This window comes from Malaclemys terrapin, chromosome 3, assembly GCF_027887155.1.
Source record: "Malaclemys terrapin pileata isolate rMalTer1 chromosome 3, rMalTer1.hap1, whole genome shotgun sequence".
Classification (NCBI taxonomy): domain Eukaryota; kingdom Metazoa; phylum Chordata; order Testudines; family Emydidae; genus Malaclemys; species Malaclemys terrapin.
Window position 1 is genome coordinate 104,737,269 of NC_071507.1, and position 25,201 is coordinate 104,762,469.

The following is a 25,201-nucleotide window of genomic DNA, read 5'->3' on the forward strand; positions in this document are numbered from 1 at the left end:
GTTTCAATAGTCAAGTTAGTGCCGGTAGCTCTACCCATGTACTCTATCCTTTTTACTCCTTTTGAATTAATTCACAGTACATCTGTTGTTGACTCTGGCAGAGTTCCATATTCCAACTGCCCTTTCTGTAAGGAATTAAAAAGGGGAAAAAAACTATTCAAAGGAAATTAGACAAAACTCCACCAAGAATCTAGACTTTACATGTTGAGTATTGCTTTCATGCTGAGAAATGAGCGCTTACTGAGACATGCTCAGAAGGCACATCTATAGATTTTGTTAAATTCCGCACCATTGAGTGTGAAAATATATACATTGATTATATTTAGACGGATTACATATACACAGGGCACATTATAAGCACTTTACAGTACAATGCTCGACACATAGCTAAGAAATACTGTCAAAATCCCTACTGAATAGATTTTTTTAAAATCCTCTAAAAGACATTTTGTATGTCTGATGTTTCACTCGAAGCCCATAGTAATATTCCTCTAGTATTCTTAAATCCTTTGAGCCTTACAATTTTTCAAATTTGTGTCTGTGTTTGGTGGCATTCATGTAAATCTTATTTTTTAAAACTTGTTTCTTGATAGTTTTGTTGACACTGAACTTTTATCAAGAATCCTGTATAGGAAGCAGGGGGTGCTAAATAGCTTAGGATTTGTCTTGAGTAGGATAAAAAGTGTGTGTTTTAGAATGTTTTATCTAATACATTTTGAAGTCTAGTGTAGCCAAGGCAGTGTGTACTTTTAATGTGTGCTAGCTCGTCTAGTTGAAACCTGGAGGGGACCTTAGTTAATACATTCTAACAATATACCTTTAAATCTTAGTCAAGACAAACAGGGATGGTCTCCACTACAGTGAGATAGATCGATTTAGCAGGTCTAGTGAAGACTGCTAAATCGATGGCAGAGCACTCTCCGGTCGACCCCGGTACGCCAGTTCCCTGAGAAGAGTAAGGGAAGTCCACTGGGGAGCATCTCCCATGGACCCAGCGCAATGAAGATACTGGAGTAAGTCGACCTAAGCTACGTCGACTCCAGCTACGTGAATAATGTAGCTGAAGTAGCATAACTTAGGTCGGCTTTCCCCGGCAGTGAAGACAAGCCCTGAGATAACTGCTAATGAGACACAGAATCTTTCACTTCTAGCTGGCTGGTCAAAAGCTGCTTCTTGATTTGGTGACCTATGTGAAATGAGTGAGTTGTCTCAGGCATTGTCTACATTGGGAATTTTCCCTGAATCCAGCAACTGATGGCCAGTTGCTGATGTAGCTACACCAGTGCATACCACTAGTGTAGACAAGGGAAGCTGTGATTTGCACCAGAGTAATTGATTTTGATTTAAAGTAGGGCAAATTATCCACTGGTGGAAATCACAGCTTTCATTATTTACACTAGGGGTTTACATGGGTATAGCGTCAGTGTTTGGCTATGAATTGATGAAACTGATAGAAATTCCTAGTGTTGACAAGGCTATGTTGAATTCTTAGTGGGCAGGCGTCCATACGGCAAGAATACAACCATCTCAGTTGTCCACCTGACTGGCATTTTATTGTCATCCTCAGAGAACCATAAAGAATGTATAAACACTGAAACTAGTTTGTCACTCTTACGCCATGTACAGACTAGGAAAACAGATCATGTTGTCACGTTAGCGAACACATATTACATAACATGAAGTTAAATAGGATTTTGCACCTGATGGTGACGTATTTTAAAACCTGTTAAAGCTGGTTGTTGACCATCATTTTAAAGCATAGCTTTCTGGGTCTATACTAGGTACAAAGACCTGTTTAAAATTGTGTGTGTAAACCTGGCCTATTTTTTAGCTTAGACATGAGCTTGAGGGTATTCCCTCAGCATCTGGTTGAGAACTATTGTTGGGGGTGTGGTGGGGTGGGACATTACTCCCTGTACTGTAGATGTTCTATTTATGGTTAAGAGGCCTCCATCTCCAGGACTATCAATCTGGCATTTTGCTGGGGATGTTCTATGCACTCGGCTTTTTGTTTGCAATATTTTAAGAATCCAGTATGTTAAACTGAAAATGAAGCCAAATGTGTTAGAAGAAAGCCTCTGGATATTTTTATATAAACGTTCAGTTTGTGTTCAGTTGTCTTAGAAACAGCAAATGTCCATAAAAAGGATAGAAAAGGTGGTTATTTTTTCTTTCAGCATTGAAAAAGCAAGAATAAATGAATATAGAAAAGGCACAGTTAAACTAATCACACTTATTACTAGTAAATGCACCAGTATTACATCTCCATAGAAATTTAAATTAGGCCAAGACAAATGGAGATAATCATTTTGAAGTCTCCCCAGTGACAGCTTGTTACAAATGATATTTGTTTATGTCTGTTTTAGCTTAGTGCCCTTAGAAAGCTGATTGGGTTTTCTGTACTGGTGAATCATTTAGATCATTCACCCTGCTGGAATTTGCTGGTTGTGAAAAGGACAGGTGAAAGATAGGGATGTAAATACCATTTAAAAAGTTAATAGTTTAAACGATTAAAATATTTCGTGTAAACGGTTAACTGATTAAGCGGCTGGGGTTGTGGCCTGGGCTCCGGCCAGCGTGGGGTTGCTGGAGCTGGCGGATCGGCTGGTCTGGGGGTTAACAGTTAAGGCGAGTTAACTGGTAAGACTAATGCTTACCGGTTAACATTTTACATCCCTAGTGAAAGAGAGAAAAGACACAATGGAAATATTTAAATATGCTGATGATTCAAAACATATCTGTTTTGAACTGTTGCAGAGCTCTTTCTTCTCAGTCATGTCTGGATTCTTCCTGAAGAATGCAGCAGCAACAACCCTTATTTGTCTGAGATACTGTACAAGGAACCCCCCCACACACCTTCCAGACATGATGCACACTGAAACAAACTTGGGTCTAATGAAGTGGGCATTCACCCACGAAAGCTTATGCTCCCAATACTTCTGTTAGTCTTAAAGGTGCCACAGGACCCTCTGGTGCTTTTTACTAAAACAAACAACTCTCCCCCAGTATACATACATTAAATCACTAAGAACATATACTTAATGTTGCAGTTGTGATTACAAATCCAAGGAGAGTATGCTTCATTTAAGGTATCAGCTTTTACTCTCAGTGTAAAGCTGGCTGGGATGCCTGGTTCTAAGCCTAGTCAAAAGAACAGAACGCTCTAAGGTGGCTTGACCGCCATTGGAGTGACAGTGATGGACATGAGTCTGAGCCGATGGGCCCTAATTAGCTGATAGCGAGCACAATTATCAACCTAGTCTGTTTCTGAAATTGTGGAGCGGAGTGGGGAGAGGAGAAGCAAGGAAGGAATACAAGAAAAAGGGAAGGAAAAGGTTAAAAAAAGTTACAAAAGGATCTTCTAAAGCGAGCAAGGTGTGTGGGGAATGCTGGGATAGTGGGTGTGTCGCAAAGACCGGGCACTTCTGTGAGACCATTTAAGCCATGATTTCTTCAATGAGATTAAATATATTTTGTAGTGTGCACTCCACTAGTGAAGCAGGTGCTAGCACTAGAATTACTTGATTGGGGATGAAGTGTCATTGAGTCCCAAAGACTAAAGACTCCCTATTGGACTTATGCATGCCAGGAGACACCTCATATGTGTACTGATATAGCAAAGTTCTAAACTTGTTAACATAACCGTACATTGAGGGGAAGGCGGTGAGGATGGCAGAAGGGTTGGGCGGGACAAGGAAATTTTATAGTAACTTAAATAAACAGAATATTAACCAAACCATCTAGAGACTGTTGAACAAAAGATTTTTCAGCTAATCTGTTGTGGAAGCACATCTGTTGGAATTCCTGATTCAGTAAGAGAAAATTGTTGCCCTCTGTCCAAAATGGGTGCTTTGGATGTAGCGTAGATAAAGTTCATGAACTTGCCTTACAGGCAGTATTGGTCATCGTGGTGTGGCTCTGCGGCATATTTTAAAGCTAGTTTTGATGTAGAGATTCACTGTGATAGTCCAGTTCTGCAGATGATATGGGGATTTAGACAGGCAAAATGGGATTTGTTCCAGGTTGAATGCATTCTTATGTGATTTGTAGACTGGTATCTGTCTGAGGTACTGATATGGCCCCCATTACTGTAATACTCGAGCACGTCACAATTTTTAACATATTTATCCTCACACCACCCCTGTGATTTAGGGATGTGCTGTTATCCCCATTATACACATGGGGAATTGAGGCCCGGAGAGATTTAAATGACTTGCCAAGGTCACACAGGATGTCTGTAGCAGATCAGGGAATTAACCCAGGTCGCTGGCTAGTGTCCTAACCACTAGACCATCCATCCTCACTAGTTGCAAGTTGTTTAGCTCATTTAGACTAAGGGACTTAGTTGCTATATAGGAACATAAATCAGACCCTTCTTTTAATGTCCTATTAAGAATGAGATATTTGTAGAAACCAGATTTATTGCAGATAATATTTTGGCACTCTGCATCCATACAAAGTGAGAGATAAACAGTATTATCCTCATTTTATAGATGGCATCCAGAGTCCAAGTGACTTGTTCAAGGTCGCACAGCAAGTCAGTGGCAGAGTTGTGAATATAACCCAGGTCTCTTGACACTCAACATATGCACAGTCCATAAGATCACAGCTGTTTCAAGTATAATGCAGCAATAAATTCAAAAGGTGAAGGTGAACTATTACCACGGAAGTTACTTCTCTGTCTCTAAAATAGAAGTTGATCGCAAAACAGGTAGCCAGTAACAAAAAAGCATAAAACAACAAATGTCATTTAATCAGTTTGCCTTAAATTGAGATACGCCTTGCACATTTTAATAGGACTGCCATCTTCTTATCAGGTGTTTTTTAGATACAGTTCTTATGGACGCTAATTTTAGAAAGTTACTTTAATACAAAGTGCTGCTTATAGATGTGACCTATAAAAAGGAGCTTTTTGCATAAAATGAAACCGCCTAAGATGTTTAAAATCAACAAGAAAGAATTTTTGACCTCAGGGAATTGAATAATTTTCCAATGATGTGTGCAATGAATAGATAAATGTGTTTTCATATATTGGTCAGCAGATTTATTTCTGTGGTTGACAGTTCAGCTGACTATTACAATTAATAGCCCTTCTCCATGATCCCCCAACCCATTCTTCAGATACAAGTCTCAGTGAGAAAGGCTGTGCCAAGAAGTCACCCTAAATTTAGCCAAGCTAATTTTTCAGGCATGCAAATCCAGCTGTCAGCTTGTCACTTGTTCATTTTTTCCTTCAGCAAAAGAGAAGACCTCTAGTACAAAGGCAGCTCCTGTGTGTTCTTTTCCTCCCTCTTCTCGGTCCATAGAGCCTCCTCTACTGAGGCAGTTTTGCATAGAGACATCTGCTCTGCCATGCATGCAGTGCTGGTAGAAATTACCCGTGGTCCAGCTGGCAGTTAATTTGGGATTTTATCAGTTGATCTGAAGTTGTAGTTGAATTAATTTTCCTTGGATGCAAGACAAAATGCCTGATGGAAGCATTTCTGAGCAATAATTATTTCTTTTGCTTTAACTACCCAAAATGTCTTTTTTTTTTAATTTTGTAAGCATCCATTGTTAAATTAATTCAGGGAACACAGGCCTTTTTACTGATAACTGATAAATGCTTAAAATATGGAGAAATGTACTTGTATGCGGATGTGTATTATATAGAGGCATACTGGACTTGCGATTTATGCTGAAACCCTTGCTTATGCAAGCAAAGTTTACTTATACAAGTAATCCCATTAAGACTATTTTTGTAAGCAATGATCAGGCCTATAACATGTAGTCTCCAAAGGGTTAAAGTGTAGTACGTACCTGAACGCACAAAAACAGCACATAAGCTATGTGGGTTTGTGTTAGGTACCAAAAAACACATGACAATTTGGGAGATTGCATCTTCTTGGAATTTATAGCAAATATATCTGTATGGAAAACATTCAGAAATGACTGTAAATCCATGTCACTCTGTTCAGTTCTACTGTCTGTTTAGCGGTTGGTCTTTATGGCAGTAAATTTTGCTTCACATAAATTTTAGCTGTTGGAAATTCTGCTGGTATGAAATATTAACTAAATGATAAGACTGGAACAGAGGAGAAGCTTGCACAAAAATCCTTCCAGCCCCTCCCCCAATACATGCACTCTCTTTTGGCATTCAGAAATGCAGTGTGTCTGTCTGACTAGACAGACAGTGCATAAGTTAATCCTGTTTTTTCACAGTAATACCATGTCAAATGAATTAATGAGGTATCAATTCTGTGCCTTCTGTTCACTCAATTGATCTGTGACTCAAATTATGGTGTAAGAATATGGTCTCAAGTTGTTTGAAATGCAGTAAATTGCTTATGTATGCAGTAGTTACTACTGTGCATTAACTATTGAGGGTCAGCTAGAGTTTGACATGAGATGGTAGTTGTCCCTAGTACAAAAATGACATGGGATCTTTTCCAGGTTTATGAGTTTTTCTCTAGCATTTTCATAGGATTGGTCTGGGTACACACCACAAAGACTGTTAAGAATTTGCAACCAACAGGTCCAGTTGTTCAAGTGGAGTCTGATCTTTAACCTGTCCAACAGATTCTAATAACTTTTAAAGATAAAAAGCTCACTTAATTGTGCAACAATTCTTAGCTCTCTGTTTTTGAGCTCATTCTGTTATAGGGCTGCACTGAATTCCACCGAAGCCTCGCTGTGAACTCCCCTTTGACACACTACACTAATACTGTCTACAAAATCCCTGCTCTGAACAACAGCCTTATGTAATGGGGAGAGTACTGTGAACAGCTTATGCATGGTCTGTGACTGGCGTTTGCCGTGCACCAGAATATAGCAGTGTGTGTGGTAGTAAAAGGACCAGCAATCATGAGAAAATGCTTATATATAGCTAAGGCTAAGATTTTGTCATGGATATTTTTAGTAGGGTTACCATATTTCCACAATCAAAAAAGAGGAAACTGGGGGGGGGGGGGGGAAGCCCCGCCCCCATCCACTCCCTCCCACTTCCCACCCCCTGACTGCCCCCCTCAGAACCCCAACCCCCCTTGCTTCTTGTCCCTTGACTGCCCCCTGCTGAGAACCCTCCATCCTAACTGCCCCCCCAGGACCCTACCTGTTGCCTGACTGCCCCGACCCTTATCCACTCGCATGGGTGGCAGGGTTGTAGAAATTTTGGTGATGCCCAGAACCCCCCCCCCCACCTACCTAAGGCTCGGGGAGGGGGGTTGGGTGGGGGGAGGAGGTCTGGGGTGCAGGTTCTGGACTGGGGATTAGGGTGCAGGAGGGGTGCAGGGTGCAGGTTCTGGGATAGAGTTTGGGGGTGGGAGGCGGTGCAAAGGGGTGTGTGCAGGCTTTGGGAGGGAGTTTGAGGGCAGGAGGGGGTGTTTGGGAGGGAGTTTGGGGATAGGAGGGGATGCAGGGGTGAGGGCTGTGGGTCGGAGGATGGGGGTTCATGATGCAGGAGGGGGCTCAGGGCTGGGGCAGAGGATTAGGGTGCAGGGGGATGAGGGCTGGGGCTGAGGGGCTTGGGGAGGCTGGAGGTTGGAGAGGCTCAGGGTTAGGGTGGAAGGGCAGGGTAAGGGCAGCCTGTCTTCCCATTAGTGGATGGGGGATGCTAGGACCCGGGGGCAGCAGACAGCAGTTGCTGCTGGCTCTGGCAGTACAAGCAGGCAAGGGAGAGGCAAGCAGAGAGCCCACGGGGGAGGTGGCAGGTTGACGCCGGGGACCCATCCAACACTCCCCCGCTCCCTGACTGCCCCCCCCCCCAGACTCCCCTTACCATTCTGGCTCCATGTGTACGGTGGGTCAGTTTGTGTGTTACATAGGGCTGCAGACAAAGGGGGGGAGCAGGGAAGGGCTGTGGCTGCTGGAGGCCAATGGGAGCAGTTCAATCGGCCCAGCTGCCCAATCAGCAGCCGCACTCTGCATGAAAGGGAGGGAGGGAGGCGAGGGAGAAAAAAAACCCTGACATTTTAACCTTGTTACCAATTCCTCCCGGACGGCTATTTAGAGACGCAAAAGCCAGACATGTCCGGGGAAATACGGACGGATGGTAACCCTATTTTTAGTAAAAGTCACGGGCAATAATGAAAAATTCACGGAAGTCCATGGCCTGTCCCTGACTTTTACTAAAAATATCCATGACAAAATGGGGAGCTTGGGCAGCTGCTGGTGGGCTGGGAGCTCCAGAGGCCCCCACCACCTGTAGGGGCTTGGAGCTCCAGGGGCCCCCTCCGCTGGCAACTCCAAGCAGTGGGGGGTCCCCCTTGCTGCCTGGGGCGGCCGGGAGCAGCGGGGGTTTGCCTGCCAGGCGGCAAGGGTACCCCACAGCTTCCTGCCTCCGCAGGTGGCAGCAGACCCTGCAGCTCCCAACTGGCGCTGGCTGAAGTCAAGGAGGTCTGTGGAAGTCACGGATTCCATGACCTCCGTGACTAAATTGCAGTCTTATATATAGCACCATTGACTGCTTAAAAACATTTCCTTCAGTAATGTACCTCCCAGAAACACACCTAATCTTTTGTTACATATGTAAAAATGACCTGTGAGTCTTTCAGAGGTTTCTGACCATATTTCTACCATCACAGTTTAAAAATTAATTAAATAAACCCTGTCTGTGTGAACAAAACAAACAAAACCACCACAGTAATAACCTTGGATAAAGCATATCTCTCTGACGGGTTGTAACTTTTTTTTTCCCTGTTCACACATGCAAGAATAAACCATGTTATAACACCTTCAACCACAATAATTTTTAAACAGTTTATTTTTGTTGGTTAGGTAGGGCCTTGAAGCTGTAAATATTACTAATACAAGAAGAGAAACAAGGATCTGCACTAGAAAGATGGTGGATGAGCCTATAAATAAGCACACAGGTATAGCTACAGTTTTGATCATCAGCTTTGATTGGCAAAAAGAACAGGAGTACTTGTGGCACCTTAGAGACTAACAAATTTATTAGAGCATAAGCTTTCGTGGGCTACAGCCCACTTCTTCGGATGAATATGCCTGCTTGTACTGCCAGAGCCAGCAGCAACTGCTATCTGCTGCCCCCGGGTCCTAGCGTCCCCCATCCACTAATGGGAAGACATATGCAACTCTTTGCCTCTTCACATATGCATATGCATCCGAAGAAGTGGGCTGTAGCCCACGAAAGCTTATGCTCTAATAAATTTGTTAGTCTCTAAGGTGCCACAAGTACTCCTGTTCTTTTTGCGGATACAGACTAATACGGCTGCTACTCTGAAACCTGTAAAAAGCAACAGAGGGTCCTGTGGCACCTTTGAGACTAACAGAAGTACTGGGAGCATAAGCTTTCGTGGGTAAGAACCTCACTTCTTCAGATGCAAGTAATGGAAATCTCCAGAGGCAGGTATATATCAGTGTGGAGATAACGAGGTTAGTTCAATTAGGGAGGGTGAGGTGCTCTGCTAGCAGTTGAGGTGTGAACACCAAGGGAGGAGAAACTGTTTCTGTAGTTGGATAGCCATTCACAGTCTTTGTTTAATCCTGATCTGATGGTGTCAAATTTGCAAATGAACTGGAGCTCAGCAGTTTCTCTTTGGAGTCTGGTCCTGAAGTTTTTTTTGCTGTAAGATGGCTACCTTTACATCTGCTATTGTGTGGCCAGGGAGGTTGAAGTGTTCTCCTACAGGTTTTTGTATATTGCCATTCCTGATATCTGACTTGTGTCCATTTATCCTCTTGCGTAGTGACTGTCCAGTTTGGCCAATGTACATAGCAGAGGGGCATTGCTGGCATATGATGGCATATATAACATTGGTGGACGTGCAGGTGAATGAGCCGGTGATGTTGTAGCTGATCTGGTTAGGTCCAGTGATGGTGTTGCTGGTGTAGGTATGTGGGCAGAGTTGGCATCGAGGTTTGTTGCATGGGTTGGTTCCTGAGTTAGAGTTGTTATGGTGCGGTGCGTGGTTGCTGGTGAGAATATGGTCAGACAACCTGCCAACCTTAAGCATATTCTCACCAGCAACCACGCACCGCACCATAACAACTCTAACTCAGGAACCAACCCATGCAACAAACCTCGATGCCAACTCTGCCCACAACTACACCAGCAACACCATCACTGGACCTAACCAGATCAGCTACAACATCACCGGCTCATTCACCTGCACGTCCACCAATGTTATATATGCCATCATATGCCAGCAATGCACCTCTGCTATGTACATTGGCCAAACTGGACAGTCACTTCTTTTTTTTTTTTTGTCTGTTCATCTTCATTTAGTGATTCCCTTGCTAACCGTGGGAGTTTACAAAGTTATAACTCCAAGAACTTTTTTTAATTACTGCAGTGCTTAGGGCTTCTCCACGGTGGCATTTCCAATCAGGGAGCCAGCCCGTGCAGTGTGCCACACCCAAGAGAGCAGAGAGGGGGTACTTTGTGCTGGTTAAAGGGGATGATGGACCTGATGGGCAGGAAGGTCTTTTCATCCACGGGACTGTAGTTCCGTGTTGCAAACTACCAGGCTCTGCTAGCCAAGTATGATTTTAACAGCTACGACAGGCTAGCAGAGTTCAAGAACAAGCTTCTGCTAGAACTCCAGGAGTGGTTCCAGATGCTGGTGGACAAAGGGGACTGGTAACCAAAGTGGCCCTCCAGGGAGTAGTGGACGCAGCCAACACTGCCTCTCGGTCACTAGCCACCAGCACAGTCATGCGCAGGAACTTGTGGCTCCAATCTTCCAGCTTCCCTAGGGAGGTCCAAAATACAATCAGCGACCTCCCTTTCGATGAGACCAATCTCTTCAAGGTGTTCCCTTGGTCTCTACACTCCGTCCCCCAGACACAAACACCAGAAACAACCCTTTTTCCTGTGGCCACATTCCTCTTACCCAGCGTACTACCAGTGCCCGGAAAAGCTCCCACTTTGGCAACAGTGCTCTCAGAGGCCTCGTTTCCCCACCTCCACTATGACCGCCTCCTTGACCTTTTCCCAACCACAGGCCCAGGGCCAGTTTTGATGCTTGGGTCAAGAGCGGTGAACCTTCTTCAGTGCCAAGCACCACATCATCTTCAGAGGCCGTCTTGTCCTATTCAGCCACAATTGGGGCAAAATCACCATGGACAGTTGGGCACTGGAGATCATCCACCACAGATACTCCATAGAGTTCCTCTCCTTCCCACCTCATCGCCCTCCCACCTGCCTAGTCGTCAGCAGAACTCTATACCCCAATGATGTACAATGGTTGGATACACGATGCCATGCTCAATGAGCTCTTTGTACTGTGTGGCATGCCCTGCTGGTAACTCTTTGCCTCTTTTGCTCTAGAGGAGCTCTAGGCAAGGGCTCTTGAGGTGACGCTCTCCTCCTCTCCTGGACTGGTGACCTTCGCCATGCCTTTCCTCCCGCTCCCTTTCTGCCACAGGTTCTTCACAAGATTCACCGTGACAGGGCCACCGACATCCTCATAGCGCCCTATTGGCCCCGGCAGTTCTGGTTCACTGACCTCCTGAGGGTCTCCACCCAACCACCAGTCTGTCTCTACACACTCCAGGATCTCCATACCCAAGGTCGGGGCAGACAGTGCTATCCCAATCTGGACATTCTTCACCTCCCAGCCTGGTATTTGGATGTGTGTCAAGTGTAGACCACGCATGCTCTGCCCTGATTTGGTAGATCCTCACCCAAAGCAGGAGGGAATCCACCAGAACCTGCTACCACGCTAAGTGGAGATGCTTCATAGAGTGGGCCCATTGCCGCCGCAACCACTTTGGGGGACACAATGACCATCCTCAACTACCTTCTCGCCCTCAAAACAATGGGTCCAGAGTCTCAACTCTATTCAAGTACATCTGGCAGCACTTAGTGCCTTTCTCCTGCCAGTGGATGACACCTCTGTCTTTACACTCCCTTACCACTGTGTGCTTCATGAGGGGCTTGCTTAACACGTTTCCACTGGTTGTGAAGCCTACACCTCCATGGACCTTAACGCTGTTCTCTCCACCCTCAGCAGACCACACTCTGAACCCATGGTGACCTGCTCTCTGACCCACCTCTCTAGGAAAGAGGCATTCTTCATTGCCATCACCTCGGCCAAATGAGCCCTGATGGCAGCCCCTCTTCTCCTCTCCCCCACGGTATTTCACAAGACAAGGTCTCCGTAAGTCTACACTCCAAATTCCTTCCTAAGGTAATGTCAGAATTTCATCTCAGTCAATCCATCCACTTGCCTGTGTTCCATCTGAAACCACACACCTCCCCTGCTGTCAGGGCCCTGCACTCCCTCAATGCATATTGGTGTTCTACCTCCACGGGTCCCTTTCGGAAGTTGCCGAGTCTTTTCATTGACATTGCTGAACAGTTAAAGGGACAGGCCCTCTCTCCCCAACAGGTATCTAAATGGGTCTCAGGGTGCATCCTTGAGTGCTACAAATGCTCCAACCTCCCTTCTCCCGACAGTAACAGCCCATTCTACATGGGTGCAGGCCACCTCCTCAGCCTCAATAGTGGATGTGCTATAGCAGGACATCTGCCGGGCCGCAACATGGTGCTCTGTCTGCACACTTAGGGCACACTGTGCCATAATGCATGCGGCAGCAGTGGATGCGACCATGGGCCATACTGCATCCTCGCACCCACCTCTGTGCTGACCACTACTCGCAAGTCACTCACATGTGGAATACACATAGGGACCAAGAAGAAGAGGAGGTTACTTACCTGTAACTGGAGGTTCTTTGAGTTCTATCTATATTCCACTATCTGCCCTCCCTCCCCCTGATTTGGATTAGAGTATGCAGTCATATAAGGGGAAACTGGTGCAGCGTCGACCTGCACTACATCTTTTATCCTCGAGTGCGAGCAAAAGGAGATGCACTATCCTACGTGTGGGTCAATGGACACTGCTAGGAAACACTTCCGGATTAGGTGCATGGTGCACATACGCGCTTACATGTGGAATACAGACAGGGCCACACATTTCGAAGAACCTCCGGTTATAGATAAGTAACCTCCTCTTTTGTCTTCATCCTCAAGGTTCAACTTTGTATAGTCCTGCCTTCATCTCTGAACTGGTCTTCATTTGCGGCTTCCCCAGCCCTCTGTACTCTGACAGCAATATTATCCTTGGTTCCTTCTCTCACAGGCTTCTCTGTGCCTCTTCCCACATTGCATTCTATGTTTGGAATTCCCTGTTTCCATTTATTTACCAAGCCACTTCTCTTGTTGCATTCAAATCCCACATAAATACTCACAGCTGCTGCAAAGCTTACAAAAAGTGATGAGAGGAAAGGTAACAAAAATCCAAGTAACAGTCTCATCAAGAAGTGTATGTGGCCTACCGAGTAACCACTTTTGGACATCCTCTCCTTGTCACACCTTCTCCCTTTGCTGTTTGTGGACCTTACTTGTGTCATGCTGTACACTTTTCAGGGAAGTGACTAAGTTTTACTTGTTTTGTGAGGCACTTACCACATTCCTGGCCACCCAGAAATTTAATAATAATAATTTCTGATGTTATAAATGTGCTAGTTCTCCAGACATCCATCGAGTCTTCAGGCATAGAAAAACTTGAATTTCCAAAGCCTTAAAAAAAAAAAATCGTCCTTCTCTCCCCCCCCCCCCCGCCCGACCCCCAAAATAACCTTTTAGTTTTTCCTTATAAATAGACTTATTTGAAATGTTGAGTTTTCCTTTCACAAGAAGTGTCAAGATCTTGAAATTACATTCCATTGCAAAATGGAACAAAAAGGCAAAATACAGAACATTTTTGTGAAATGGAAAATTCTGAAAAGTATCTAATTGGATATGTCAATATGGGAAATTTCAACACCACAATTCAACATGTCAAAAGGATATTTTTCATTAGATTCTCCTGTTCAGAAAATCAAAAATTATGTCAAAATCAACATTTATCTGTGGGAAAAAGTCTGATTTTGATTAAACCACTTTTTAACAGGAAATTTTCCATGTGAAGAATTTTGGCCAACTCTACTTATAAATCATACAAAGACTAAAAACGAATTGTCACAGTTCAGGGCAACTGAAGCTGTATTTGCTCTTCATGATCTAGCAAGGGCTACCCACTCGAAACTTGAGACTCCTCAACCATCACCCCCACCCCAACCACGGTATTTCCATGATGCACAGTCTGATCACTATACTATGATATTCCCAGCAAAAGACAGACTGGCTAAGCAGGCTTGCTGTACTTCCTTCTTCAGAGATGGTACACAATGTAATTGCCAATGGTTAGAAGTTACCACACAGTTCCCTCTAAGCGAGCACTTTTATTCTTAAGATAAAAGCATTACAGAGAAAATATATTACAAACAATAAAAGAACCTACACACATGCTAATAAGCTTATCAGAGATCACAGCCTAACTCTAACATGGACTCATTGCCAAGGGATGTTGTGAATGCCAAAACTATAACTAGATTCAGAAAAGAATGAGATAAGTTCATGGAGGATAGGTCCATCAGTAGCTATTAGCCAAGATGGTCAAGGAGGCAACCCCATGCTCCGGTTATCCCTAAACCTCTGACTGCTAGAAGCTGGGACTAGATGACAGTGGATGGGTCATTTGATAATCGTCCTGTTCTGTTCATTCCCTCTGAAGCATCTGCCATGACCACTGTTGGAAGATCGGATACTTGGCTAGATGGACCCTTGATCTGACCCAATATAGCCATTCTTATGGCTCTGGTTGGTGATTAGTCTTTCCAACACTTCCCTAAGGTTTGGGGCCCCCCTTGGACTAGAGGTTCTGTCCATTTGCTGGATCAGAGAGAAGGTCCTGAGTCAGTTTTTACTCAAACTAGTTAACCAAAAATCCTTTTTCTCTGTTAGTCCCTAGTAAATCCAGTTTGAACCAGTATATTTGAGCATCTCTCCAGGTGGTGGTAGCTCTCTAGACGTGTTTCAACCTGAGTGAATTTGTCTAACCACCTCCCCACTATTCTTAGTTCCTAGAGGGGGGTGGTCCCCCGCCTCATGAGATTATATACAATCCCTCAATTATGCATAAACAATTACATTTTTAATACAGTGTACTCCTAAAATACTTAAACTTAATTCAATAATGTTTAACTAGGACATTGCAGGAAACTGCCATCTGTTACACTCACAACAACTACAGCCCACATACCTTCTTTATTTTACTTCGCAATTTATCTTTAAAAGCTGCACCTTCATTTTTTTAGAGGGTAATATTGGGGGTCTGTTGTCTTTTGCAGTATCATTCTACATATATGTCTTCTTCATCTTAGGTGTTCCCGGTTAAGTTACAGTGAGGTAAAAAGTAACTGCTCTTGAGGACAGATTGGAACATACTAGCAGAAGGGCCCACTAAACACAATACCCTGTCTTTATTGTACAAAGCCATGATTTAGAAACCAAGACAATTGTGCGACTTCACAGCAAGAACACCAGGCCTTGAACCAGATATGTGGCCTTGTAATATGCTGCATTCATGAGGTTCATGGGGCAGGGAAGATCATGTGCCATAATCCTGTTCTCCCCTCACCCCTAAGTTAATTGTGAAACTTGGTATTGCATTCCATTAAAAACATTGCAATTTAAAACAGGCTTTGTCTCATAGAATTAGATGCCTGTATTCAGTAAAAAGGATTTTTGTTTTGGAGGCTGTCTTAGAGTATGGTATTCTTTGCTATTCACAAGATGTCTTGTTGAAAACAGTAGAGGAATCAGTGGGGGAAACCTAGTTTGTTGAGTATAAGATTTGAGAACCTTTTGAATAAACAGTAAAACAAAGCCAAATTATTCTCTCATTGCAAGTTGTAACTCCATTTAATGATTCACCAAGCAAAATTGCTCCTTAAAAGGTGCCCTCAATTCAGAAAAAATGGAAATTTTTATTTATATATATGCGTGCGCGCACACACACACACACACACACAGAGGTCAAACGGTAAGGAGTGAAGCAAGCACAAAACTGTTAATTCTCAAAACATCTCTTCTCCAGTAAGTAATGACAAAAGCTGTTTGCATCATGACAATGTACACTGTTCAGGAGACATTTCAATTACTTAGGTAGAGGTGTAATAAATACTTATTTTTATTTGTGCTTTGCTAATCTTGCAACAGATTCAGATTTCAGTCTCTGGAAATGTAAAACTCACAGTTTGACTCGGCGGATCAGTTTGGTCGTCGCATCTTGAACATTTAATTTTTCCTTACGCTCCAGCATCTGTTAATCTTGAGCACGATCACGCTGAATATAAATTAAGAAAAGTACAGACAGGAACACAGCTACAGAAATTTTATTCAGGGAAATGAAGTGATACTGGGATTTGGGCCAATTTGGGTTGTTGTTTTTTTTATCCCTCCCTCAATTTTACTCTATATTCCTCCTCTACATGAAAGACTCTTCACTTTACACTCTTCCCACGTGGCCTGACAAAGGCTGACCTGAGGTTCTAAGGATCCCTATAATTTGCACTCCTGCCTCTCTTTCTAAAAACACTGTAATGGTTGTGTCTTCCCCAGGCTGGGAGGCTAGATGAATGGTCAGTGCCAAAGCCACTTAGCAGATGGTGCTTGAGTAGTGAGCAATATCCTCCCTCCAAGTGTAGGGCACATTATGGAGGTCTACCAGCCTGGCAAATGAGACCCTCACTGTTGCTAGCACACTTTCATCTCCCATACTGTAGTATGCTGCCATCTGTCAAGACACTGAGCCAGACCACACTTAAAAAAAATTTCTCTTTCTCGCTTTCCCTCTTATTTAAAGTATTTCTAGAGATCCTGTCACCTGAAATAAATTATATCTATCCTATACCTATAGGTATAGAACTTCAAAATAGTATCCTATTATCTGTTCAACAATGGTAATGTACTGTAGAAGTGTCCATCACCGTACTTTCAGTAAATACTATGTATTTTCTTTTTAGATTTGCTGTACAGTAAAAAAGTAATAGGTATTGGCCTTTGTAATATGCTATCAGTAGATGTATGTATGTAAGAACTGATGTACATGTGTAATTACTATCTGTGCATACTTAATTAAAAATAGAATGTATGTATAATGTCTGCAGTCTAGTGTTATAATTCATATTAGAAACTGGCCAGAAAAAAAGATTAGGGATGACTACAGACAGATAAGGATCAGTTGTTATTGTACTTTACATTACACAGGAATCAAAATGCTTAGTTACAATTAGACTTATATGTATCAAGCTTTATACTACATACATTTATATCAAGTGAGTTTTATGCTTAGAGAGGTAAAAATAAATTGATCTAATGTTGATCCTTATGCCTTTCTTAAACTAGACACTGGATACAAGTAAGAGAATGGGAATAAAATGTTATTTTTCTTTTTTTTTCGTTTCTTACCCTCCCATGTGCAGAATGTGACAAGCTGCGGAGGGATGGCTATCGAAGTTCTCAATATTACTCTCAGGGTCCAACCTTCTCTTCTTCTTCCAGTGCAGCCTATGGAAATTACCAAGATGATTATGAAGAAATTGAACGAAAGGTAAGGAATAGGGCTGTCAAATGATTAAAAAAAAAATACACAATTGCAAAATTAAAAAAAAAGTTGCAATTATTCACAGTTTTAATTGCACTGTTAAACAATATAGAATACCAATTTAAATTCAGCATGGAAGCATGTCCTCTGGAATGGTGGTTGAAGCATGAAGGGGCATATGGCCTTTTGGCTGAGGGGTGAAAACATTATCTAATATCTGGCACGTAAATAACTTGCAGTGCTGGCTACAAAAGTGCCATGCCTGTTTCCCCTTCTCACGCCTGTTCGTACTTGCAGGTGAAATTGTAAATAAAAAGCAGGCAGCATTATCTCCTGTAAATGTAAACAAACTTGTTTGTCTTAGTGATTGGCTGAACAAGAAGTAGGACTGAGTGGACTTGTAGGCTCTAAAATTCTACATTTGTAAGTTGCACTTACACAATAAAGAGATTGTGCTACAGTACTTGAGTACGGTGAATTGAAAAATATGATTTCTTTTCTTTTTTTACAGTGCAAATATTTCTAATAAAAAATAATAATATAAAGTGAGAACTGCATACTTTGTATTCTGTGTTGTAATTGAAATCAGTATATTTGAAAATGTAGAAAAACATCCAAAATATATTTGTTATTATTTTAAATTGGTATTCTATTATTGTTTAACAGTGCGATTAAAACTGTGATTAATCATAGCTATTTTTTTATCTCGTTAATTTGTTTTGTGTTAATCGCTTGCGTTAGCTACAATTAATTGACAGCCGTAGTAAGGAGGCAGGAGATTGGGAAGAATGCATTAAGCGGACTATAAAATGTGCTCTTCATATTATTTATATAGGCTGAGATTTATAAAGGAGTTTAAGGGAGTTAGATGCCCAACTTTTATTAGCACCTAACTTCCTTAGGCTCTTTGAAAATCCTAGCTCTAACTATATGTATCTATATATAAATAAAGTTCCCATTGGTGTAATAAAAGGATGACAGTGTGAATGGCTTGGTAATGTTCCAGGGAGAAGGTGTATCTTATGTATTAACAATGGCAGCTGTTTTGAAATAGGGTCATGTTAGTTTTTACTAATCTTTTTATGATCAAGTATCAGGTGGGGCCATTAACCCAGGTACACAACATGACTGTGTTCACACAACAACGAGTACATAGACTTCATACCCTGGTCTAATGTGATTATGTCATTTCAGTACTCAGAAGTTTTGTCCTAATGCATCCCATCTCTCTGTAATGAATTCCAAGGGAATGAAAGATCTCACATTGATAATGGTTTGTCTCACTGCATGTCAGTTTGCTTCGTATTATGTTCCCTATCTCAGCTCAGCAACACTGGGCAATTGTCTCAGAACCTGGAAATTACTGAAACAAACAAAGGGTGATGGAAAGGACAGTTTAGTCATAGTATTAAGATGGTTTTGTAGTCTTCATGTGATTTTGGTCATTTCAGCTACAGAAACACTATGTTGCATTAATATTAAAGTTCTGAGTTAACTGTATAAAAGCTAGAAAATTCCAATCTGCGAAATGGTAACCTGTCCTTAACTCATCCCATTGTGCATAAGTGTTGGCGCGCACATGGTATCCAAGTTATTGTATCCTGTGATATCTTGGTACAAAATATTGCCTGCCCAGCAATAACCTGGCATTCTTTTGTCAGTTTGTATCACAGCCTTCCTTATCTTTATTGTAATTTAGTTTATCTTTTTGCTTATTTAATACTAACATTATACCATGTGTTTGTGTCTCTATATATAAATTGTGTCTACACTGTGAGGTCTGCAGGTCCTTTGAATTCAATATAAAGTGACTGATAATATCATATAGTTTTCCCTCTTCCTTTGTCCACATTGCCTCACATCAGTGACAGGGCTGTGGCTTTGTAAAAACTTCAACTATTCTTGCTGTGCTTTAACAGTATCCATTGTAACATCTCCTTTAAACCCATTGTGTATGCAGTATGGCAGTAAGAATATTACAATGATAATCTGCAAAGACCTATTGAAATCACTAGAAGTCATAATATAATATGTGCTTTTTATTAAAAAAAGTATTGACTACATATGTTCATAGCTGTTGCTGTGTGTGTGTAAAATTGTATGTGTGTTTAAGCTATTTTAAGTATCTGGTTGTCCAAGTTAGTATTGTGGTCCTTATAGATAAATAGTCCACAGAACTGCATTTGTAAAATTAGTGAGGTATGATGTAACATTAAGGTTGTTTATAGGTGAGCAGACCTACTAAGGACTAATTGCCATGGATAATTCTGCTTAGAGACTAAACACTGTCATCCTTAAGGTTTCTGTGGTATGTTGTTTTAAAACGATTAATAAAGGAATTGCTAATATTTTGTTCAGTTAGTCAATGAATTCTGAAATGATTACACTTCCTTGAGTAAATAGCATTTCTATTTCAAATTAAAACAACTTCCTATTAATCTGCGTTACTCAAAGCATGGTTTAGTGTGAAGGAGGATGGACAGATGCAAGGTTGACACAGTTTTTAGTGGCACTAATTAACTGAGCACTATTAGCTCTCACTCTGGCTTAAAATTTAGTAGGATTTTTACCCATTAGCAAAATTGCAGTGTGGCTCTCCCTTCATACTGTAGAGTTTCAATGGTTCATGTTCTTCTTTGCATCTGTAGAAACTTTTTTTTTTTTTAACTTTAAAGTGATATTCTAGAATTTTACTTTGTTTGAATTACCACCTCTCAAAAACCATTCTCTAAAATTGAAGTTTAATCCCATTGGTAAAAAAGTCAGAGGCTTCTAAGAATGTAGCTGTAACTGGGACTTGAGCCCATAAGTTTTCACGTATGGGTTTAGAAAATTACTCAAGCAACAGTCTGGATTTGAGCTCAGAATTCTTCCATATTGCAGCAAGACTGATTCAAACAGCAAAAACATCCCCTCTTAATGAAAGCTTTCTAATGATATCTGCTGTTTATCAAAAGCAATCAAAGCAAACGTTTAACAGGCAGACCAGAGGAAGGACATATTTCAGTGTTGTAATTGGAGAATAATAGAATAATGAATGGATCAATGAATTCTCATTTACTGTTTGGAAACTTTCCCCTAAATTGGCATTATTCCATTTTTGCTTCAGGAAAACTATATTATAGAGCATGGTAATTTCAGATAATGGACTTATCTGAAGTTTCCATGCTCTCTAAACATTTCTGGGAGACTAGGTGATGTAGCTGGATAATTCTTTATTTTCTATACAGTTGACATGAAATCATGGAACAGGTGTAAGTATAGTTCTCTCAGCTAAGTCACCAGAGGATGATGTTCACATCAAAAAACACTAGACTGTCTGCTTAGGAAAGGTTTGGACTGACAGAGTGTCTGGTATTCCAGGTGACTATTCCAGTGAACTGTCAGGGATGTATAGGCGAGTTTATCCATTTTTTTAAAAAATGAGAGACTGAATAAACAAGTATGGTTTTCCAAAAGAGAGTTCGTATACTACAAAATATTTAAACTGCCCTTTTTTTCCTCATAGAAAGACTTCTAAATTACAGTACACACAATATGAACTAAATTGTTTCCTTCTGTAACTCTCCCAGTGCTGTAAAAAAACCACCCCCATGAGGGGAGTAGCTACCAGCGCACTGGTGCACTGTCTACACTGTCACTTTACAGTGCTGCAACTTGCAGTGTTTTTTCACACTCCTGAGCGAGAAAGTTTCCGTGCTGTAAAATGGCAGTGTAGACAAGGCTTAAGTGGAGTTCATTAAGGATGAATTTGTCCCTTTGTATTTTAAATCTCAGTAGTAAAGACTTGATTGGTCTTACTGATTCTCTTTTTGTAAAAGAAGACCATCACTCTCAGTACTTTCAGTGGCCTGTGCTTATCTGATTTCCTAGTAACAAAGATCTAGAAATAAGAAGGTGTTACTTCAGTCACTGACTCCGCCTTTTAGAGAGGTAGCCCTGTTAGTCTGTATCAGCAAAACCAACGAGGAGTCATGCCCAAATAAATTTGTTAGTCTCTAAGATGCCACAAGGACTCCTCATTGTTTTTGCTAATTCCACCTTGCTTTCTGAAAGCGTGTTATACTTATATAATTTAAATATGTTTGTCTTTTTACATGTTTTTTCTCATTCATTCTCTTTTTCACTCATTCTCTTTCTTTCTCTCTCACTCAACAGTCTAGTCTGTTAGACTGCATATCTCAGTCTTGCATTAGCGCCTGCTGTTCCTTGGTTCCATGGAGCCTCAAGGTACCTAGCCACAATGGAAGCATCCAGCTGTCCTAGTTGCAGCTTGATGTTACTGTAGCATTAGCGTATCTGGAATCTTACTGTGCTTTTATTCTTTGTTCCTCACTTGCTGCTGTTTTCTTTGTAAAAACAAACAAAAACAACCACCAACAAAAGTAATGTTAAATCCAGTCATGCCTTTTTTTTTGCATTAGCTCAGTTGTTTGCAGCACAGATCCTTTGTTTTCTTGCTAAACTAACACATTTCCATCACCTTTGCAAACCTGTTAACACTTGCTTCTCTTTAAACTTCTGCGATGAGCAGTATGTTTTATTTAATGGCTATTTGATGACAATCATCTAGTTCTATTAGTGATCAAAAGCTTTCAAATATTGTGATTTGGACTAGCATGATTTGACAATAAGGAATGCCAATTGCACAGAGTACATGGCCTCAGAGATGCATCACACTGTGCCTTTATTTCAACAAACGGGTAGAAAAAAGTACTTCACGCTTGTTAATGGGGAAGAAAATATATATTTGTCACTTCACTCATCAGAGCTGTTGGTTCTCTTTTCTTTTCAGCATTCTGCAGCAGTTGGGGTCCAAATCATAGGTGGAAAGAAATTTATTAATAGTATTTACACATGGGAATTGAGATTTGAAGCTGGGATTTTCCAAGGAGTCTCAAAGAACTGGGTGCCTAGCTGCCTTAGGCCCCTTTGAAAACCCTACATTGATGTGAGTTGTGGGAGCTCTGGACTTGCTGAATTGGCTCTTGTAACAATATTGATCTTCATTGATGAAATTTCATTCAGTGTATACAGGATGAGAGAGGCCTGTACTGCTTTGAGAGCCAGAGATCCTGCATTATATTGCTTCCTGCTTCTTAATACCCCAAGGATGTGACAGGCTGGCAGTTGTGATGTTGTTGTATCTCCATAGCAGAAATAAAATGTCATAAGGGACACTGTCTAGGAAACAGTAAGACACTGAGGAGATAATGTAGTGAAGAGATTAACAGAAGGGCACTGTCCAAAAGGAAAGCTTATGTGTATGTTGGATGGGAGTTTCAAAAGACCAGAGTGATTTAGAGGCATACGTCCTATTGAAAGTTAAGGGACATATACCTCTAAATCACTTGGCACTTTTGAAAATCCCATCCATTTTCTTCAAAAGATTGTTCAAATGGTAAAATTCTAATACACAGAGAAATAAGTAAAGAAGCACTGTAGCAACAGAGGAAAGAGAAGGAGATGAAGCTACTAGAAGACTTGATGGTTTCTTTGTAGCTAAGTCATTTCTACTAAAAAAAAAAAAATGCTCCCTTTAACAAGACAGTGAGTGATAAGAGTTCTGGGGCAAAGGCTAAGGGGTTGATGAATTAGTCAAGAAAACTGGAGATAAGTCTGTCCAGGTTGTCCATCTTGAGATAAATAATGTAAGAAATACTAACTGTACCTAAAAAGAAGTTCCAGCCACCGTGCTTTGCAACAGAGAGGTGGTTAGGTTTCAGATGTTGTTTATAATAGGAAGTGAATGATTGAGATACCAATAGCAAAGTTGGTAAGTGAGAGTGAAAATGGTAAATATATAATCAATAATGAGGATTCTCCCAGATTCAGAGGGATTTGAGGATTGCCACTAACTGGACCAGTAGATGATAAATTTAATGTAATTGAATGCAAATTCATAGTGAAAGTAGCAGTGATCCAAAACAGATTGGAGTGCACACACTAAATGGAGTAGTTACACAAACTGTGGATTGACCAGGATAGAAATGTAAAGGTGTTTGGTGTGTGTGTGTTTGGTTTTTTTAACAGAATAGCACTTGAAGCCATCAAACTAGTATTTGCCTGGAGAAGAAACTGCAAACAGGACAATGTGATACATGAATCGAAAGCTATTCTGTTCTTATTCAAAGCTCTGCATAGACCTTAGTTCTCAGTTTTTCTTATCTGTTCAAAGGAGTTTTATTCATAGAAATGGTTGCAGGGTGAATGGCATGGTTAGACATTTCAAGGTTTTTTTAATGTAAGGGCAAGTTTCTAGAGGTTTAATTTGTCATCTGAGAAGACAGGACTTCCAGGTGACCTTCTAGAAACCTTTAGAGCAGTCTGGCTCTATTAGAAGATTAAGAGTAAACAGGGAATTTAGGCAGAACATGCTGTGAAATAATCAGCCTAGAGTCAGTTGCCAGTTAAGGTCCTTGAAGCAAATAGTATAAATCTTCTGAGGAAGAGAAACCATTTTATAGGTAACGGGAACACTGAGGGACAGAATCCCAACAAAATGATGAAGAGTTTAGAGGAAACAGCCTTGCTGAGTCTATTTCCCTGTAGGCAGGCAAATTTTCCAAGGGGGAGATCTCACTTCAACCTGTTTTAATTCAGATTTTTTTCTATAATATCCATTGCGCACATCAGTGAAAAATTGTATATGGTCCAAGTTCATCCTTTGCAAGCGCAACAAAAAAACTGAGCATTCAAGCAGCTCGTGCAAAGATATGTGCCTACAAATTAGAAGCCATACTTTGAAATTTGGCCCTATTGATCCAAAAGAAAAGCTAGTATGAAGCAGAGAATTTTTAGAATTTTTACAATTTTAAAATGGGAAAGTTGCTTTCTGTCGTTTCAGAAATACTCTGTGTTATGGCTGTACTGATGTGCTATGTGGCCAGTATAATCTCGTAGTATTGCCCCTTGCACTACCACTGTGATGTAATGTGCCTTATTTGATAAAAAATATTCTTGCAGTTAGAATGGTCACTCATCTAATCTACGTACAAGGCTGTGTGCACTAGCCTAAAAAAGTAGATGACCTTGAAATATTTAAGAGCCGACTTCCATATTTGGCAAGAAATCTGTATCTTCCATAATCAGCCAATTTAGAAATGAACGATTTCAGTGCAAACGAACCCAGGCTGCTGTTTCCCAGCAGGTGAGCTGTGCACAGCTTTGTAAATGTCATGCCTTTTCAGTATACTGATGTGGAAAAGTGTAAACAAATAATACCTACCACTACCACTGTTAGTATCCTGGGAGCAGGAATAGGAAGAAGGGGAAGTTGTGTGCTTCAAGAAGCCAGTACAATGGGAAAAAATCATCTGTAGTTGGAGCCTGACTTCCCACCCCACCCCCTAAAGCACCAAATTTCCAAAACTCCCTTTTAACAGAAATACAAATGCGTCCTCTAGCTTGAAAGAGAGCTTCCATCAAAACAGCATTTTAGCTGCAGTCAGCACAAATAGTGCTTTGAATCACTTTTCACAAGGATCTTCACCTGTATATTTGTTTGCTCATTTTGCTGGTCAATTCATTTCCCCCCCACCCTTAATTTTCTGAATCCTGATTTTTCTGAAAAATGTAGGCAATTGCCCCAGATCTTTGGATAATCAGGATTCCACATAGTGTTTTCTCCGTCTAGATGCCGTTGTTTCCCCTCCATCTGATCACTCCACTGTACAACAGCTTCATTTAAAAGAAAAATATTGTCTGTACCCTGTTTGTCGGAATAATTTCCTTGAAAGAGAAGGCGAGCTTCTTAACTGAATATCTCT

General features: G+C 41.3%; 1 protein-coding gene and 1 long non-coding RNA gene across 9 annotated transcripts in view; one reads left to right on the forward strand and one right to left on the reverse strand.

Moving 5' to 3' along the window:
• Positions 1-25,201, forward strand: part of NHSL1 (NHS like 1) — a 236,325-nt gene that overhangs the window by 180,200 nt on the left and 30,924 nt on the right. For 4 of the 8 annotated variants that reach the window (XM_054022255.1, XM_054022258.1, XM_054022259.1 and 1 more), the window contains exons 3-4: positions 17,311-17,438; positions 21,591-21,662. In XM_054022255.1, the coding sequence (XP_053878230.1) occupies positions 17,311-17,438; positions 21,591-21,662 (200 nt within the window). The remainder of the gene's footprint in view (positions 1-17,310; positions 17,439-21,590; positions 21,663-25,201) is intronic. The other 4 variants (XM_054022256.1, XM_054022257.1, XM_054022261.1 and 1 more) reach the window with 1 other exon arrangement.
• The window catches only part of LOC128833950 (uncharacterized), a 33,940-nt gene continuing 22,957 nt past the window's right edge, over positions 14,219-25,201 (reverse strand). The window contains exons 2-3 of the long non-coding RNA XR_008444363.1: positions 17,297-17,395; positions 14,219-16,172 (exon numbers count right to left, since the gene is read on the reverse strand). This is a non-coding gene — a long non-coding RNA (uncharacterized LOC128833950). The remainder of the gene's footprint in view (positions 16,173-17,296; positions 17,396-25,201) is intronic.